At 35.3% G+C, this 18077-nt stretch overlaps 1 protein-coding gene across 11 annotated transcripts in view; it reads left to right on the top strand.

The window, feature by feature from the left end:
• The window catches only part of Stk33 (serine/threonine kinase 33), a 162110-nt gene that overhangs the window by 112022 nt on the left and 32011 nt on the right, over positions 1-18077 (top strand). For all 11 annotated transcript variants that reach the window (XM_070035256.1, XM_070035255.1, XM_070035251.1 and 8 more), the window contains 4 exons: positions 69-156; positions 7044-7119; positions 13945-14057; positions 14606-14691. In XM_070035256.1, the coding sequence (XP_069891357.1) occupies positions 69-156; positions 7044-7119; positions 13945-14057; positions 14606-14691 (363 nt within the window). The remainder of the gene's footprint in view (positions 1-68; positions 157-7043; positions 7120-13944; positions 14058-14605; positions 14692-18077) is intronic.

Here is an 18077-nt window from a genome sequence, read left to right as displayed (position 1 = left end):
TCCTGTTTTCTGGATGAGTAAGCCCTGGGACAGGAAATAGATGATCATGCCTGCATCTCTTCTCGTAGGTGACTGATTTTGGCTTAGCAGTAAAGAAACATGGTTCCAGGAGTGAGGGCATGATGCAGACCACATGTGGGACTCCTATCTATATGGGTAAGTTAGTGGACTTAAAAGGATTCTTTTTCTCTTTGGTCAGAGACCAGAACTTGAACGCAGTACCTGATGCTTTTGCTCTTTGGCTATTGTGCTACAAATGGAACCACACCTCCAGCCACAAGGATTATTTTTCTATGTAAAGAAATTGAGCAACTAATATGGATTACAACTTGAACAGTTAGATTTTGCCATATTACATCTCTGAGCAAGCTTCTTTTTCTTATGTCAACTAATCTGTTACTCTATTATTTTTCTCATAGTTTTGACTTTTAAAATTGTTTTATTTAAAAAATCATGCTTCTCTGGGATCCTTTTGAAGTTGTATCTTTTAAGTTTGAGGGAGGAATACCTAAAATAAAAGATATTTAACAAAATTTGTTAAATCTTGCTAAAATCATGGGTGTATTGATTTTTTTTTGCCTTTTTATCCAATTTCATTGTTTCATAAGGACTGTTGGTTAATATATTTTGGTAAGCAACACACTACTGTTCTTCTTAATGTGATTTAAACAACTTCATTAAAGTTTAATTTCAATAGCATGAAATAGCATAATACAGTGTTTTTTCATATATTCAGAATTGTACAACCATTACTACAATCTAGTTTTAAAACAATTTAACCACAAAAAGTTTCCTGGTATTCATTTGTACTCAGTCTCATTCCTGTCTAAGCCCCAATTAGCCACAGATCTTCTAGATTTGCCTTTTCTTTTTCTTTCTTTCTATATTTCTTTCTTTCTTTCTTTCTTTCTTTCTTTCTTTCTTTCTTTCTTTCTTTCTTTCTTTCTTTCTTTCTTTCTCTTTCTTCCTTTCTTTCTCTCTTTCTCTCTCTCTTTCTCTCTCTCTTTCTCTTTCTCTCTCTCTCTCTCTCTCTCTCTCTCTCTCTCTCTCTCTCTCTCTCTCTCTCTCTCTCTCTCTCTTTCTTTTCTTTTCTTTCTTTTTTTTGGTCAATAGTGGGGCTTGAATTCAGGGCCTAGGTGCTATCACCTGAGCCTCCTTGTACTCAAGGCTAGTGTTCTACCACTTGAGCCACAGTACCACTTTAGATTTGTCTTTTCTTTACCCTTTTCTTCCATCTCTTCTCCTTCCCCTTCTTCCCCTATTTCCCTTCCCCCTCCTCTTCCCCTTCTCTTTCCCTTTCTCTTACTCATCTCTTGCCTTGTTTCCTTTCTTCCTTCATACCTCTTTCCTTCCCTCCCTTCCTCCATCTCTCCCTCCCTCTGTCCTTCCTTCCCTCTCCTTTCTTTTTTTAATCTTTAGATGTTTCCTTTCTTGACATTTTATATAAATGGTAGTCTTTTATATGTGCTTACTTAATGTTTTCAAGGTATAATCATGTTATGGCATTTATCTGTAGTCTGTTCTTTTATGTCTTGAATAGTTATTCATTGCATGAATATGCCATATTTTGTTTATCCACTTATTAGCTGATAGCTACTTGGATTGTCTCCAGTTTGAGTCTGTCATGATAATGTTTCTGCAACCATTTGTGCACATGTCTTTCTTTATAAGGACATTTGTTTTTATTTTTCCTGAGTAGTTATCTCAGAGTGAGACTGTTGAGTGAAAAGTCTATGTTGGGCTGGGAAGGTGGCTCAGAGGTAGAGCGCTTTCCTTGCATGAATAAGGCCCTGGGTTCAATTCCTCAGCACCACATAAGCAGAAAAAGCCAGAAATGGCACTGTGGCTCAAGTGATAGAGCGCTCACCTTGAGCTGAAGGACAGCGCCCAGGCCCAGAGTTCAGACCCACGACCGACCAAAAAAAAAAAAAAAAAAAAGTCTTTGTTTAGCTTTTCAAAAAAACTGTAAGGCTTGTTTCAAAAAAAAAAAAAAAGTGGCTAGGTACTATTTTCCCACCAGCAATGTGTTAGGATTCCAGCTTTTTCACATCTTTGTCAAATGATGGTTTCAGTTTCTTGACTCTTTAACTACCTTTTTAATTATAGCCATTGTAGTAGGTATTAAAAAATATCTCAATATGGTTCTTACCTTTTATTTTCTGATGATTGATGATATTGAGTATCTTAGCCACTTGTATTAATTTCTCTTCTGAAATGTCTGTTGCAACTACTGAGATATGTTTTCCTCTTTAAGAATATTAATAAAATATGTAAAAATTTTAAAATATTGAACTATCCTTATATTTTTAGATTAAACCCAGTTGACTTAATACCATGCTCTATTCAGATTATTACCACTTTATTTGTGAGCTTTGACTTTAGCTTTCTTTCTTATGTGCTGCCTTCATCCTTTTTGATAATATTATACCAATAACCAAATGTTTAATTAACAAAGCTTCACTTAAAAATAAAAAAATACTTTCTACATGTTCATTACTTTTTAAAACAGTGGATATTGTCTATTAATGAATAGTTTGAAATTTCTCATTAAAATTTTTAACCTGTTCCCTTTTAGGGATATGTTTTATTATGTTTTCAATTTATAGTAGGTTATTTAAGTTTTCTATATTGTGAATAGTTTTAATTATTTACATTTTGGTAGAAAATTGTTCATTTCTTTCAGACATTAAGTTTTATTGAGATAAAGGTACATATTATATCCAGTGTGTATCTTCATTATAGAGCCCTATATGGTCCTAATATTTCTTAAGAAGGTAAGATGATATAGTATTAACAATATGGCCTGTGAAATCTGGCTAACTACAATTCCAGCTTTTATAATCTATTTTGTCATAGTTTCTACTTCTGTATACTATAGGTCATGGCACTCATTTAGCAAAAAAGAAAATTCTTGAGAGCCTATTTTGTTCCAGACTTTTCTAGGCACTAGAAATACAACAGTGAACAACACATAATGTTTTATTTTAATATTCTCATTGTACAAACATTAGGCAAGATAAAAATATCTAGTATTGAGAAGTATTAAGAACAAAAATAGAATTGGGAGTAAAGACAGGAAGTATTTATGATGATAATAATGTCTTTCTTATCAGATTGATGAGTTAAATAGGAAAAAACATAAAGTACTTATTTAACATAGTTCTCACCACTCTACCACTTGAGCCACAGAGTACTACTTATGGTTTTCTGGTGGTTAATTGGAGATGAGAGTCTCACGGCCTTTCCTGCCCCAGCTGGCTTTGAACCATGATCCTCACATCTCGGCCTCCAGAGTAGTTAGGATTATAGGCATGAGCCAGCAGTTTCTGGCTTAATAATACCTATTTTATATTAATATTAATCAAATGTGTTAGTGATTAGGATAATTTATTGGATTTTCCAAAAACCATCAATGTCTAGTATTACTTGGTTTGTTGTTTCACTAATTATAGCTTGTATCATTTTTATTTTGGCTAAATTCCTTATGTTTAATATCTTTTTATTCGTTTGTAACTTCCTAATTGCATATCCATTTATTTTCAGTCTTCTTATTTTCTAATAAATACATAGAAGGCTGTATATGTTCTTCTGAGTACTTCTGGGATTGTTCCTTTTGCTATGAAGTATTCTAATTTTGTGATCCATTCTTATTACTATAATTTTAGTCTTCTTTTTTCATCCAAGAATTATTTGGAAATGTGTTGGAATATTTTCCAGGTAATTTGGATGTGGTTGATGCTTGTATAAGTGTGTATTAGTTTTCATAGTTTTTGTTTTATTAGTCTTATTTTTTTCTTCCATAATAATAGATGATAATATCTTAAGGTTTTCAACTTGTAGTAATTTTCTTTTTTTTTATTGTGAAAATACTGTACAGAGGGGTTACAATTACATGGGCAAGATAATGAGTACATTTCTTATCAAGCATTGTAGCCTCCTCCTTTGTTTCCCCTTCCCATCCCTTCCCATCCCTTCCTATCCTCCCCCCGCCCCCCACCCAATCCTCTCTGCTCCCCCCCCCCACCAAAGTTGTAAAGTTCGTTTTCGACATAACGACTTGTACATCTCATTGTTGCAATGGGTGTAGTAATTTTCTTTGTAATTGAACCCATTATCAGTTTCTACAAGTGCGGCATTGGATATTTAAAAAAAATACACACACACATACACACAACACACACACACACACACACACCAGCTGGGCACCGGTGGCTCCTGCCTATAATCCTAGCTACTCAGGAGGCTGAGATCTGAGGATCACAGTTCAAAGCCAGCCCGGGCAGGAAAGTCTGTGAGACTCTTATCTCCAATTAACCACCAGAAAACTAGAAGTGGCGCTGTGGCTCAAGCATTAGAGAGTTTGCCTTGAGCTGAAGAGCTGAGGGACAGCGCCCAGGCCCAGAGTTAAAGCCCCATGACCAACAAAAATTATATATGTATAGCTGGTTTGTTAAGCACAGAAATTCTACATGAGTGATTCAGACTTTCTATATTGTTAATTTATGTCTGTTAGCTGCTTCTGTTGATTCTTGAAATTTATTGAAGTCATCTACCAAGGTAGAGCTTTATGCCAGGCACACCATGGGTGTGATCTCAGGAGGCTGAGATCTAAGGATAGAGGTTCAAAGTCAGCCTGTGTAGGATAGTCTGTGAGACTTCTATGTCCAGATAACCACCAAAAGTTTGGAAATGGAGGTGTGGCTCAAATTGGTAGAGTTCTAACATTGAGCAGAAGAACTTAGGAACAGCACCCAACTCCTGAGTTCAAGTTACAGCAACAGTGTGTGTGTGTGCGCGCTCACACACACACACACACACACACACACACACACACACGATGTAGCTTTGTTTATTTTGTACATTAAATAGGTTTAAAATCATTTTATGGAAATGCAATTTATAGTAAAAGGGACACATTTTAAATGTAAAGTTCAGTGAGCTTTGACAAATTCATTCAATCAGGTAATCACCATCATAGTCTAGCACCTCAGAAAGTCCTCTGTGTTCCTTTTCGTCCAGGTCCTGCTACCTGCTGATGCTTTCTATCACCACAACTCAGTTTTGCTTGTTTATATAAATGGAATCATCCAGTATATTCTTTTATGCTTATCTTCTTTTTCTGTTCAATATAATGATTTCAAGACCATGCCAGTAGTTTATTCTTTTTTATTGCTGAAGAGTATACTTAGTTCATTGCTTTTTTGCCTACTTGATGCATAAAGTTTTTAAATTGTTTTACCTTATTTGAGAAAAGACTACTTTAGATTCTGTTCATATCCTCTTGTTGGCAAAAGACATCTGGTCTGTAGTTACATGGGGAAAATATATCCAAGCACCCTGAGTTTTATGCCTGCTTATTAGTTGTCTACACTGATAACAAGTGAGAGAACAGAGAGAAGACAGATGGCTGGTGGAGCTTTGCTGACTTCCTAAATGGCTCCTTGGCACAGTTACTCAGGCTTCTGCCTCCCTGAGGGCTGGGATGACAGTGCAAGTAGAAATGCCCCTGATAATTAAGAAGGCTCTGAAAAAGTGAGGACCAGGAATTCCTAGCCCCCGCTGTGCAATGCATCAATATGGCAAGCCTTCATTGAATCTAATCACTGAATTTGCCCTTGCTATAGACATGCACCACAGAGCAACTTACACTTTAATGATTCAATATTTAAATAGAGTTAAAGCATACAAAGACAAAAGTTTCTTAAAGGAAACTGTTAATTAGTAAATGTTTAATCACTTTTTGACAAATCACTCAGTTTATACTTTAGTCTTTCTTCATACTTCTGTTTGGTTCTTATTCCTTTTGTTATTTTTAATTTTTAAACAATAAACTGAAGAATAAAAGAAAATGAAATCCTATTTGCATTTAATAGTTCTTATAAAAGGTATACATGTATGTGTGTTTTTGTGTGTAAGTGGAGAGGGAGATTGAAACTTTTCTAAATTAAACTATGTATCTGTTCTGTGGAAGGCACTATAGCGGTATCACTTTAGGTAAGTAATTGAATATTTCTCAACTTCAGTTTCTTCATACTGAGAAGCGTCAAAGGGCAGCAAACCATCTCACAGGATTCTTAACACCTTTTATTCTGGTATCAATTTGTGTAAAGTACTTCATAAATTTTAAGGTTATATTGAAATTTATACATAGATCTTTTTTTGTTTGAATATTTTTATTTTTATTTAATTTTTTATTGTGAAAATACCATACTATATCTCATTTTTGTTTATAATTGTTTCCTCTTTCTTTAAAGAAAGATATCTTGTTTTTATGTGTAGAGGTGAAATAGACATATCCCTGTGTGACTTTTTAAAAAAACCCAACCATTGCTCAAAGAAAAATCTAATTTTTAAAAAAGGTTTTACCTCAAGGTTAAAATAGCAGTGCTATACTGAGAAGGTTGTTTGAAGAGACACTACTGTAGAGGCCTGTGTTAAAACAAAGTGCAGATTTGGGGAGTCACAAATACCTGGAACCTAGTTTCTATTTTGTGACTAATTGGCTTTTTAAAAATTCAGTCTTATAACTCTCTCTTTCTCTCTATTGTAGTTTTTTACTTAAAATGTAGAAAATAATTCATATTCTGTCACAGAAGTGCTATGCTTTTATTGTCATTATTCTTTTACTAAAATGATTTATAACCATTTTAGTTCTTCTACAAATTCAGATTTCTACATATTGGTCTTGCTTTAAGTTACATCTACTTAGGCATATCTTCTATTTTGGGGAAAGTTTTTCTAATATAACTACATAGTTTGTGCAAAAACACTTCTAAGCAATTTCACAGGAATAAAGAGTAGTACATTTAGTTACACAGTTTATGCCATCGTTCCACTATACACTAAATGATAAGAGTGAGAATACAGTGACATCAATCGGTAAGGCCCGTACATTATTCATTTAACATCTGCTGTTGGTTAATATTTTTCCCTATGGGGGAATAAATTACAACACATCAGCACATTTTCTATGCTTTGTGTTTAAGCATTTACAAGTCATTTATTGTATTATTAATATTATTTTATTTCTGCTTATTTGGCAGCACCAGAAGTTATCAATGCCCATGACTATAGCCAGCAGTGTGACATTTGGAGCATAGGTGTCATAATGTACCTCTTGTAAGTAGCCTACTGAATGTACAGTATAGAAGAAATGGATAGTCTCTAACAGTAGGATGATATAGATTTTAAATAAAAACTTGGCAATATATTTTTAAAATGATCTAAAAACCAATTGGGAAGTCATTCTGAAGGGCATCTTATTTGTTGTCAGGCTCATCCCTTAGGTATTTGTTTTAATACTGTAAATTTATAACTTTCAGCTTTGCTTTTCATTGATCTATAAATGTAACAATTTACTATGTGAGCTGAACAAAGTGAAAATTTGTCCTTAACACCTTCTTCATTCCTTGCTTCAAACCAAAAGCTTCTTTGTATTTTTTCATGAGATCCACTTTTAGCCTATAAACAGCATGAAGGCACTGCCATCTGGCCCCAGAGCCCCCATAAGGACAGGGAATGTACAATTTTAAAAAAACCCTCTTGCTTCCATTTCTTGGAGTTCATTTTGAAAAGCATCATTTTATAAAGTCATGTCCACATTGCTATTGAGCCATTGTGGTTCTCTGCTAAGAACATCCGGGAAACCATGCAGCTTATGTTTCTTTGGGTCTGTCTTACTCACTTAATATAATGTTTTCCTAGTCTCCATTTCCTTTTGAATGAGGCAATGTCATTCTTTCTGATGGAAGCATAGAATTCCATTGTGTATATATACCATATTTTCTTGATCCATTCGTCTACTGAAGGGCATCTGAGTTGATTCCATATCTTAGCTATGGTAAATAATACTGCAATGAGCATGCTTGTGCTGGTAGCTTTGGTGTGTCCTTGTTTGTGGTCATCTGGATAAATGCCCAGGAGTGGGATTGCTGGGTCATAGGGGAGCTCTATGTTTAGTCTTTTGAGGAACCTCCATATTGCTTTCCAGAGTCAGTTGTTTCTTTTTACTTCCTTTTGGCTTATTCCCAGTTGTTACTGTTTTTGATTTCTGTACCCTTTGCCTTGTACATATGTTTATCTGATTTGGGGAAGGGAAGATGGAATCACAGCAAAGGTACAAAGGGCAAACCAATGCAACAGTAATAATCACTAGAAATTATGTTGGAAATGACCTTTACAACTTTGGAGGGAGGGTTGTGGGGAGGCAGGAAGTGGGAGAAAATGAGGAAGGGGATAACACTATTCAAAAGAAATGTGTTCATTACCTTACTTATGTAACTTTAACCCCTCTATACATGACCTTTTCAATAATTTTTTTAAAGGGCAGGAGTGGGAAGCCCTAGATGGGGGTTTTTCAGGATCTAGGGTATGTTAGGCACTAGTCAGTGATCCTGGTTCTCTATTTTTTCACTTTTTGTTCCTTTTCACTCATTGAAAGTTTGAGTCACAGGAACTTTTCTTTTGACATAGTTTTACTTGTTCTTTGATTTTTCTTCACCAATATAATATCTCTTTATAATCTCTTTTCTAGGAAATTATAGGGTCTTTCTGATTGCTCTCCCTGCCTCTAGCCACCCTCTCCAGTTCATCCTTCATAATGCTGTCAGCGTTGTCTTTCTAAATCACAAATCTGACAATACTATCCTGATTTAAAAAAAAAACAACAACTCTGATAATTACTCCTTACTACAGGAAAATATCAGCGAATCCTCGTATGCATGGCATAGCAATTTGACTATGACCTGATTCTAGCATACCTTCCCAGTCTTGGGCTGCACATACCTACCCTATTCTAGGCCACTTAATTCTGCATTTGCATGCCTTGTACAAATACATGTTGTCTTATCTGCAGACTTTTTTTTTTCACAAATGGGCCTAGTCCCCAAATTAAAACCCTCTATTTCCCTCACTCCTACTCCAGCAATATTTTCTTTGTATTTGACTTCTAACATTCCACAGAAAATTTAAAGTATCATACAGAAATGCATTCAAAACAGTAATACTGAAATAAAAATAATAAAACAGGAGTATTTAACTAAGAAGCTTTGTATGTTGTAACTTTGATAGAATTCATTGCTCATTTTGATGTGTAAACAATAATATTTTAAAAACTAGATTAAATTGTAGTATTCTATATCTTGTATCTGTTTTTCTTTCCCCAAATTCTATGGAAGACAGAGGTCTTAGATTATTCATCTTTGCATCACTTGTATCTGATACAATAGTAAGCACATGATCAGTACTCAATTATATTTGTTAAATTGAATTAAGTGAATTGTCTAAGAGGTGTTCTGAAAAGTTAGTGACCATTGTTCTGCTTCTTGATAAATTTTTATGTTGGTGCAACATTAGTTTTATAGTCCTACTGAAGATCTCACTATGTACTACCTCTTCCAGATCATTTCTGAATATTGATATCATAGTAGCTATATTTTCACAGTTCTGTGAAATGCAATACACAGACAGTAGAAATTGGATAATATGATTGTAGCTGTAATTCAGCAACTCAACACACATCATTGCTTAGATAACATAAAGCACAAATGTATTCACAAAGTTTTGATCATTGTCTTGTGCTTATTAGAATCCTAGTGCAAAAATTTTGAGCTTTAATCTTTAATTAAAATATAACTGTTTTTAAGCCACTCTTTTATACTCCTGCGACTTTCTACACAAGGAAAGTCAAATATAATATGTGTGATCAAATTAATATACACTCATGTAGGTTATCACATATCTTCATTTTTTTCTTTCTTTTTTTAATCTTCATTTTTCTGCTCCAGACTGTGATTGCATATTCTCATGATGGTATCTTTTTTTCTTTACAGTAGAGTTGTACTTAGCTAACCAGTACCGATTCCTTAATCTGTCTGTACCCAGTGGTGTTACAGTTAATTTCTTTCACCAAGAACACATATTACCTTCTCCAGGAGGGCTATTTTCTTGTTTATCAGTTAACTTAGATTCATTTCTACTTAATTGGACAATGGTAGCATCCTTTCTGAAGGTGAAATTAGCATAAATAAATATTCTTTATGATTGCAATCTTCTGCTGTTTTGATTCCTGTGTGAGAGCAAGAGAAAATAATAGCAAGACTTTAAGAGGCATTTTTCATGTCTTAGATTCCTTTTTCTATATGTGTGAGAAAATTGCTGTCATAAAATTCTGTATGCTGCTGATTGACCAACCATTAGATACGTTTTGTGTAAATAAAATTGCAAAGAGCAGAAAAAAGTGGAAGTTTTATAATGCAGCCCTTAAGCTATAGTTGCATTGCAGAGGAAGCTAAGGAATTGGTGTGTTGCATATCACTGGTTGATAACAGGCTCAATGAACTGGGCTCTCGCTGGCCTGTCCTCCTTATAATAGATAGTAATTGTCCATAGGGCCATTTTTCTGGCTTTTTTTGTTTCCTATGGATTTCTAAATTGCATTTTTAGACTAAGCAATATCATGATGAATAAGATGAAAGAAAGGAAGGTCAGAATGAGCTAGAGAAATAAAAAGTATTAAAATAAGAATTTGTACACAGTTGAGTAAATTAAGATCTAACAAGATCCTTTTGGGGACATGATTGGCTATCTTGTTCACCTAGTTTGATAAACTGCTAGGTCGAAAATGAGTTCATTCATCCTCATCATCATCATGACAAATGTTTATCAAATTTTGACTGAGAAAAATGTCCATAAGGTAGATATTTAAAGAACTTGGAAAATATAACTAAACAAAATGAAACTACTAAAAGACCTGGAGATAATTATACTATGAATAATCAATAACTTGAAAAGTAATATGGAACCATGCCATTTCATTCTTTTAATAATAAAGTAGAGGCTGGGCAGCATTAATGGATCATACTTATAACCCTAGCTATGTGGGAGAATGAAACTGGGAGGAACACAGTTCAAGGTCATCCTGGACAGAAAGGTTCACAAGACCCCTTCTCAATGCATAGTTGAATGCAGTGATGTGCTCCTATCATCCAAGGCAATGCAGGAGGCTGAGATGGAGAATTATAGTTGCAGATCAATCTGGACAGCAGAGTCTGCAAGCTTCCATCTCAATGGAAAGAAGCTGCACATAGTGGCACCTGCCTGTCATCCCAGCCATCACAGGAAGCCTAAAATAAGCAGATAGTGGCCCAGGCATGCACCAAGCACTGAGACCCCATGTCAGAATAATGAGTGCAACAAAAAGGACTCAGCAGTAAAATACCTGTGTAACAATCATGAAGCTCTGAGTTCAAAATTCAGTACTACATGATAATGTAGACAGACAGATAGATGGTAGGTAGGTAAATAGATACATAAATGGATATACACATATATACATATATACATATATATATATATAAAGTATCCTGGGAGTTAAAGAAAATACATATAGTATTTTTCTTTCAATGGGTTTATCTCTAACTTTTGTCTGGTTGACATTGGGCACAGATGGTGGCTAACACTTGTTGAGAATGTACTCTGAAGAACTGAGCTCAACTTTTCAGCATATTCTTGTAACTCTTGAATCAATAGCTTCATAGACTTGCCATGTTCTATTAAAAGATGCTAAAATGCATATAGAGTCCCTGTATTGTTCACTTAATGTTCACTTAATACATACTGTTCAGAGTTTTATTGATATTGATTGTTATGTATGCTTATCTTATAACCCCCATCCCCCCACCCCCCTTTTTGTTGTCATGGGGCTTGAACTCTGGGCCTGGGCTCTGTCCTTGAGCTCTTGGCTAGCACTCTACCACTTGATCCACAGTACCACTTCCAGTTTTCTGGCAGTTAATTGGAGATAAGGGTCTTATGGACTTTCCTGCTTGGGCTGTCTTTGAACCATTATCCTCAGATCTCAGCTTCCTGAGTAGCTAGGATTACAGGCGTGAGCCACCAGTGCCTGGCTAGCTTATATTCATTTACACCAAAAGGTCAGTCATCATCTAATTTTTGCATCCAGACCATCTTTATTTTGTCCATCATAGTTAAGGAGCTGTAGCTATTTTCCTGGCTTTTGGGGGTTAGCTCAAAGCCTATAGGGTTAGTCTTGCCTTCTCTTTTTACTAACATTTGTTTAGTATTTTATCAACTTTTGATAACTCTCAGTGCACTCTGGTAACATTTTCATTAGTCCAATTGGTATTATGTATCTTTTTATTCAGGGAAAAGTGTGTGTGTGTGTGTGTGTGTGTGTGTGTGTGTGTGTGTGTGTGTGTGTGTGTGTGTGTGTGTGTGTGTGTGTGTGTGTGTGTGTGTGTGTGTGTGTGTGTGTGTTAAATCTAACCTGGGCACCCCTGGCTCACACCTGTAATCCTAGCTTCTCAGGAGGCTGAGATTTTAGGATTGTGATTCAAAGCCAACCCAGGCTGAAAAGTCCTTGTGAGACTCTTATCTCCAAGTAATCACCATAAAACCAAAGTGGTACTGTGGTTCAAAATGGTAGAGTATTATTGAGCAAAAGAGCTCAGGGACAGCACTGAGACCCTGAGTTCAAGCCTCAGGACTGACAAAAAATAATTCTATTGTTATTATTGAGGTATTGTTGTAAGTCAGATAATGAGTAAATGTCTTTTTATGGACAATATCACCCCTTCCTTTACTTTCCCTTAGTTCCCCACTTTGATCGTGCATTATGTATCTTAAGCATTCTTTTAACCTTACTCACATCAAAGTCTGTTTCCTGTTAGGTGCCACTATTATAATGTTCTTTTTTTGTTATAATGCTCTTATACTCACACTTTCCTGTATTTTAATCCAATGTTTGCTTACTGTCTCCCTTAAATGACTTTGAGTCATTGTGCACACGTATGTATACATTTGTACTTTCTCTGTCTTTTCTGTCAATAGGATAGGGTCTAGCATCATCTTGGATAGCCTATTGCTTCCATTCTTTCTTAAATATAATTTTTATTGTTATTATGAAGGTGTTTTACAGAGGGGTTACCATTTCATAAGTCAGGTAATGAGTACATTTCTTTTTGGACAATGTCACCTCTCCTGTCACTTTCTCCAAATTTCCCCCTTCTATCCCTGTCCACAGTTGTATAGTTCATTTTCCACTCAGTGCCTACTGAGTATCATGACTGCATTTATTTACCCTTCTTCCCTCCATTTCTGTGCCACCCTCACCCTCATCAAAAGACAAACAAAAAGAAAAAACAAATGATATCACTACCAACAACAAACAAGCCCATGTTTCTATTTCCTGGGGTTTGTTTTGATAAATAGTATTTTAAATGTTCAAAGGTATTATGCTTTTGGGTTCTTCCCCTAAGAGTATACTCCTTTAGTTTCACCATTTGTGTATGAATGCCCAGACACCTGCATAAGTTATCATGTCCAGTTGTATTTTAGATCTAATGTCCCCATATGAGAGAAAACATGCACCCTTTGTTTCTCTGTGCTTGGCTTCCAGCTTATCTCACGTAACGTAATTTGTTCTAGGTCTATGCATTTCCCTGAAAATGACATACTCTTTCTGATGAATGACTAAAATTCCATTGTGTATATATACCATATTTTTGGATCCACTCATCTATTGTAGGGCATCTGGGCTCTTTCCATAACTTAGCTAATTATGAATAGTGCAGCAATGAAAATGGATGTGCAAGTGTCTTTATGGTATCCTGGTTTGTAATATTCTAGGGTAATGATAAGAGTGGTACGGCTGTATCATAGGGAAGTTCTATGTTTAGTTTTTTGAAGAATCTCCAAACTTCCTTCCACAGTGGTTGTACTAGTTTACATTTCCACCAATACAATAGGGTTCCTTTTCCCTCAGATCCTCACCAATATTGCTTCCATTCTTACATCCAGAAGGATATTCTTCTTTTCTCATCCATTACTTAAATATGAAACACCACTTCTTGCAATCCCACAGAAACTTAATTTTCAACAGATTCGGTTTGAAGACATTTAAACAAAACAATTGCTTTTGTTTAGGTTATGTGGAGAACCACCCTTTTTGGCAAATTCAGAAGAGAAACTCTTTGAATTAATAAGAAAAGGAGAGCTACATTTTGAAGATCCAGTCTGGGATTCCATAAGTGACTGTGGTAAGTATAGATTTGCTTTACTTACTAAAGTAAACATAATATAAGACAATTGTCTAGTAACAATGTTCTAAATCTCTGGTTAGACATAAAATTTATTTCAGGAAGAAACAACATTTGCTTGTGGCAGTAGTGATACTTTTACTGTGACTGCAAAGCTTAAACCTCCACAAAACAAAATACAGAATAAAAATTAAGGGGGAAATCCTTCTATAACTAATTTTTACTATACTATTGAACTATGTAATCCATGCAATAAAGCTTTACTTTAGGCTTTAAACGTTAGGCATATGTACTGATAATAGTTTACAAATATAGGCCTAAACCTATATAAATTGAAAAACAAATGACTTTTTAATTTTTTAGAGATGGAGTTTCACCATAATCTCCTGGCTGGTCTCAAATATACAGACTCAAGCTATGCTCCTTCCTTAGCCTCCAACATAGTTGGGACTAGAGGTATATGCCACCATCCGTAGAAATGTCTGTCTGACATTAATTATAGTTAAAGAGAAATAAGATTTTCAGGGTTTTTTCTTCCTTATTTGCAGCTAAAAGTGTTTTGAGACAACTTCTGAAAATAGATCCTGCTCACAGAATCACAGCTAAGGAACTACTAGATAGCCAGTGGTTAACAGTAAGTTTATAGCAATCCTTTTTTTTCCTGACATTGCTTATTTAATTTGGTCTAGTCTAGTAGTTTTGTATATATAGTCTTCTTGAAGCAGTCAATTAGTTTCATCTTCTGACAAGTTAAAAAAGATTATTTGTCTTGACATTTCTGAAATGGGCATTTCCAAGTAGTAACAACTGTTATCACAGTTGCTCGCATATATTTATAGAAGTTTAAATGAACTTTGCTTTGTTCTTTGCCATGAAGGTATCATGTCCAGATCAGAGCTGAGAGATGCCTATTATTAAAGCTATGGCACCTTGAAGCAGTCTGTTCAGTTCAGTGATGCAAAGCTCTAGAATCATTTACACTTTCGACTCTTTGGATGCAGGGAGTCTTTGGGGACTTAGAAAAGCTAATACCTCTAATCAGTTGCTGCTGCTTTGTTTAAAACCTTAAATAGTCATTTATGTATTTCATTCCATTATTAGATTAAATATGGTGAGCCTAGACCTTGTGTCTTCCTGCCCTCTGTATCCCTACTTCTAGAGCATTACCTGGTCAGCAGCAACTTAGGAAGAAGCTACTGCTTACCTCTCATTCATTTTCTTTTCCCTCTATGGTATTAAGGATTCTGGTTTTTAGGTGGAGAAATTGCTATCCACTTAAAAATCTTTATTATCCAGTCTTCTTTGATAGTTATCATAGATAGTTAAAGAGATGTGCAGTACATGTGATGTACACGTGTAGCATTCCTCATATCCTTCCTCATTTCTGCTGACTAGAATGTAGATTGATGGCTAGTATTTGATAATCATCTAAGATAATGAAGTGGAACCCACAAACTGAGCATGACAAAGCAGGGTTTGTACCTCATAGAGATGCCATGCTTACCTGTGCCCACTCCAGGTGAGCAGGAAGTAGTTTGTATTTTTTAAAATCATCTTTAAGATATTGTGTGCTGGGCACTGGTGGCTCACACCTGTAATCCTAGCTACACAGGAGGCTGAGATTTGAGGATTGCGGTTCAAAGCTAGCCAGGGTAGGAAAGTCCTCATGAGATTCTTTTTTTTTTTTTTTCCTCATGAGATTCTTATCTCCAATTAACCACCAGAAAATCAGAAGTGGTGCTGTGGCTCAAACTGGTTGAGCGCTAGCCTTGAGTTAAAAGTTCAGGGATAGTTCCCAGACCCTGAGTTCAAGCCCATGATTGGTCCCCCCCAAAAATGATATTGTGAAGCCAAATGCTGGTGGCTCACACCTATAATCCTAAGTACTCAGGAGGCTGAGATCTGAAGATTGCAGTTTGAAGTCAGCCTGGGCAGGAAACTCCGTACTCTTATCTCTGTTTAAGCACCAGAAAAGTTGAATTCGATCTATGGCTCAAGTGCTAGAGCACTAGTCTTAAGCAAAGAAGCTCAGGGACAGTGCCTAGACCCTAAATTCAAGTCCTAAGACTGGCATCAAAAAGAAAACAAAACAGATATTGTGAAATACGCAGTTTAACCTTAGGTATTACAATTCTCAATGAATAAGTGAATGATTCATTTTGAATGAATGATTCAGTGAATGAATAGGCCTGTAGATAGATATATTTTTTTAAAATGTAGACTACCATAGATACATAGAAGTATTACTAAGCAATATTAATCAATGAAGACATTTGAAGATGCATTATTTGCCAGGCACTGTATTAAGAACTAGGTATGAATGATACAATTGCATTTGAGATAAATACAACATTCAATTATATTCTTAAAAGTGCACTCTGTGTGGGCAAATAGGGAATTAGATATTGAGGAAGTTTTATTACTAGATGATGATAGTGGCTTGGATCAAGTGGTAACGATAAACAATAGAGATGAAGAGAAACATGGGAGCTATGTATTCTAGAAGTGTAAATGTCAGGCTTGTGGATATAGCTCCATGGTGTAGAGTGCTTGCCTAGCATGCTAGGCCCACTCCTTCCAAGAAAAGGAAGTGTAAATGATAGAATTTGGTGATTGATTAGGAGAGTAATAATAATAAAGGAAAAATCAAGAATGAAATCTAGATTTTTCTCTAACAATTGATTGGACCATGGTGCCATTTTGGATTAGCTCTTCCTCCCCTTGGGTATGTTTGATGAATCAAGAAACAATATTAGGTATGGTAAGGTTGAAATAACTGTAACATGGAAGGAGAAATATCAGAAATTAACTGAACATATGAGTCTGGAACAGGAGAATTCTGATCTGGAAATATAAATTGGATAATCTTGGGCACACAAATACCATGTCAAACCATTGTGTTGAAGATATTAATTAGGGAGGAAACATAGGAAGGAAATGTAGGTAGAGAGGAAAAGAGGCCCCAGCGACGTGCTTGTAAATACTAAAACATTTAGTAGAATCCCAGATAAGTTTAGATGCCTTAAATATGAAATGATCTCATTTTTGTAAATTCTGTAATTTTCCTTTGGCAATTTTAAATCACTTCTTTGAATAACAATTTTCTTTCTTTAAGGGCTAAAAAAAATACTCTTTACCCAAGAATGCATTCTATCTGCCCTCTGTGAATATGTTACTCTCTTATAGGATTCTGTGCAGTAATTATTTCTGGCCTAAAGTAATCGTGCAAATGAGTTAGCAGCTAGATGACTGCAGAAATGTACTGAGTAGATTTGTAGTTCAGGAAAATAAAACATTGTAAAACAGATGGTGTGCTTTAGAAATTTATCGCTTTTGAGTATCACACAACATTCGGATTTGGCCATTTAATTATTTGTTTTCTAATTAGTACAACTTTATTTCTGGCTTTGGTCATTTCTCCAGAAGTCTCCATTTCTGATCCTCTGTAACATTTGTCTCTATGAAGTCTTTGCCAAATGGATAGAAAAGCGACAGATATTGTGTGCTATATTGGACTATCCTAAGGAGTTCAGTGATGAAATTTAGAAAACTGGCATTTGACAAACTTCTGAAAGGCAAAACTCTTTTCGTCTTAACCACTTGAAGTCTTACTTCCTGTAATTCATGTCCTCTGTTTGAAATAATCTAAAGGAAGCATGATGGTTCTCTCAGTGCCTCACTGCTTTATAACCAGAGCTGATCTTTGCAGTATCTAACACTGAGTAACTTTTTTTCAAAGAGATTTATTGGACAAAAGTGTCTATAGCTTAGCCTATGTATTGTGCATTTTGAAACATGATACATATCTGAAAAGTATTTTGAGAAATATAATTATTTCTGCACACATGTAAGTGAATGGAATTTCAAATAAACACATACTGATTTCAAAAGCCAAATGTTAGATGTAAGGAAAAAATGGTCAAGAAAATGACTTTTTTGCAAAGGAAAAGACTGGTGAAGACTTCTCTTGCCAGGAATGCACCTTTTATTGTCTTGTGATCTTTTTTTCTTCTTTCCACT

The sequence above is a fragment of the Dipodomys merriami genome, unplaced genomic scaffold, assembly GCF_024711535.1.
Source record: "Dipodomys merriami isolate MVZ:Mamm:240054 unplaced genomic scaffold, mDipMer1.0.p SCAF_25, whole genome shotgun sequence".
Classification (NCBI taxonomy): domain Eukaryota; kingdom Metazoa; phylum Chordata; class Mammalia; order Rodentia; family Heteromyidae; genus Dipodomys; species Dipodomys merriami.
The sequence above is the reverse complement of the archived record's forward strand: the minus strand, read 5'-3'. Positions and strand labels throughout refer to the sequence as shown.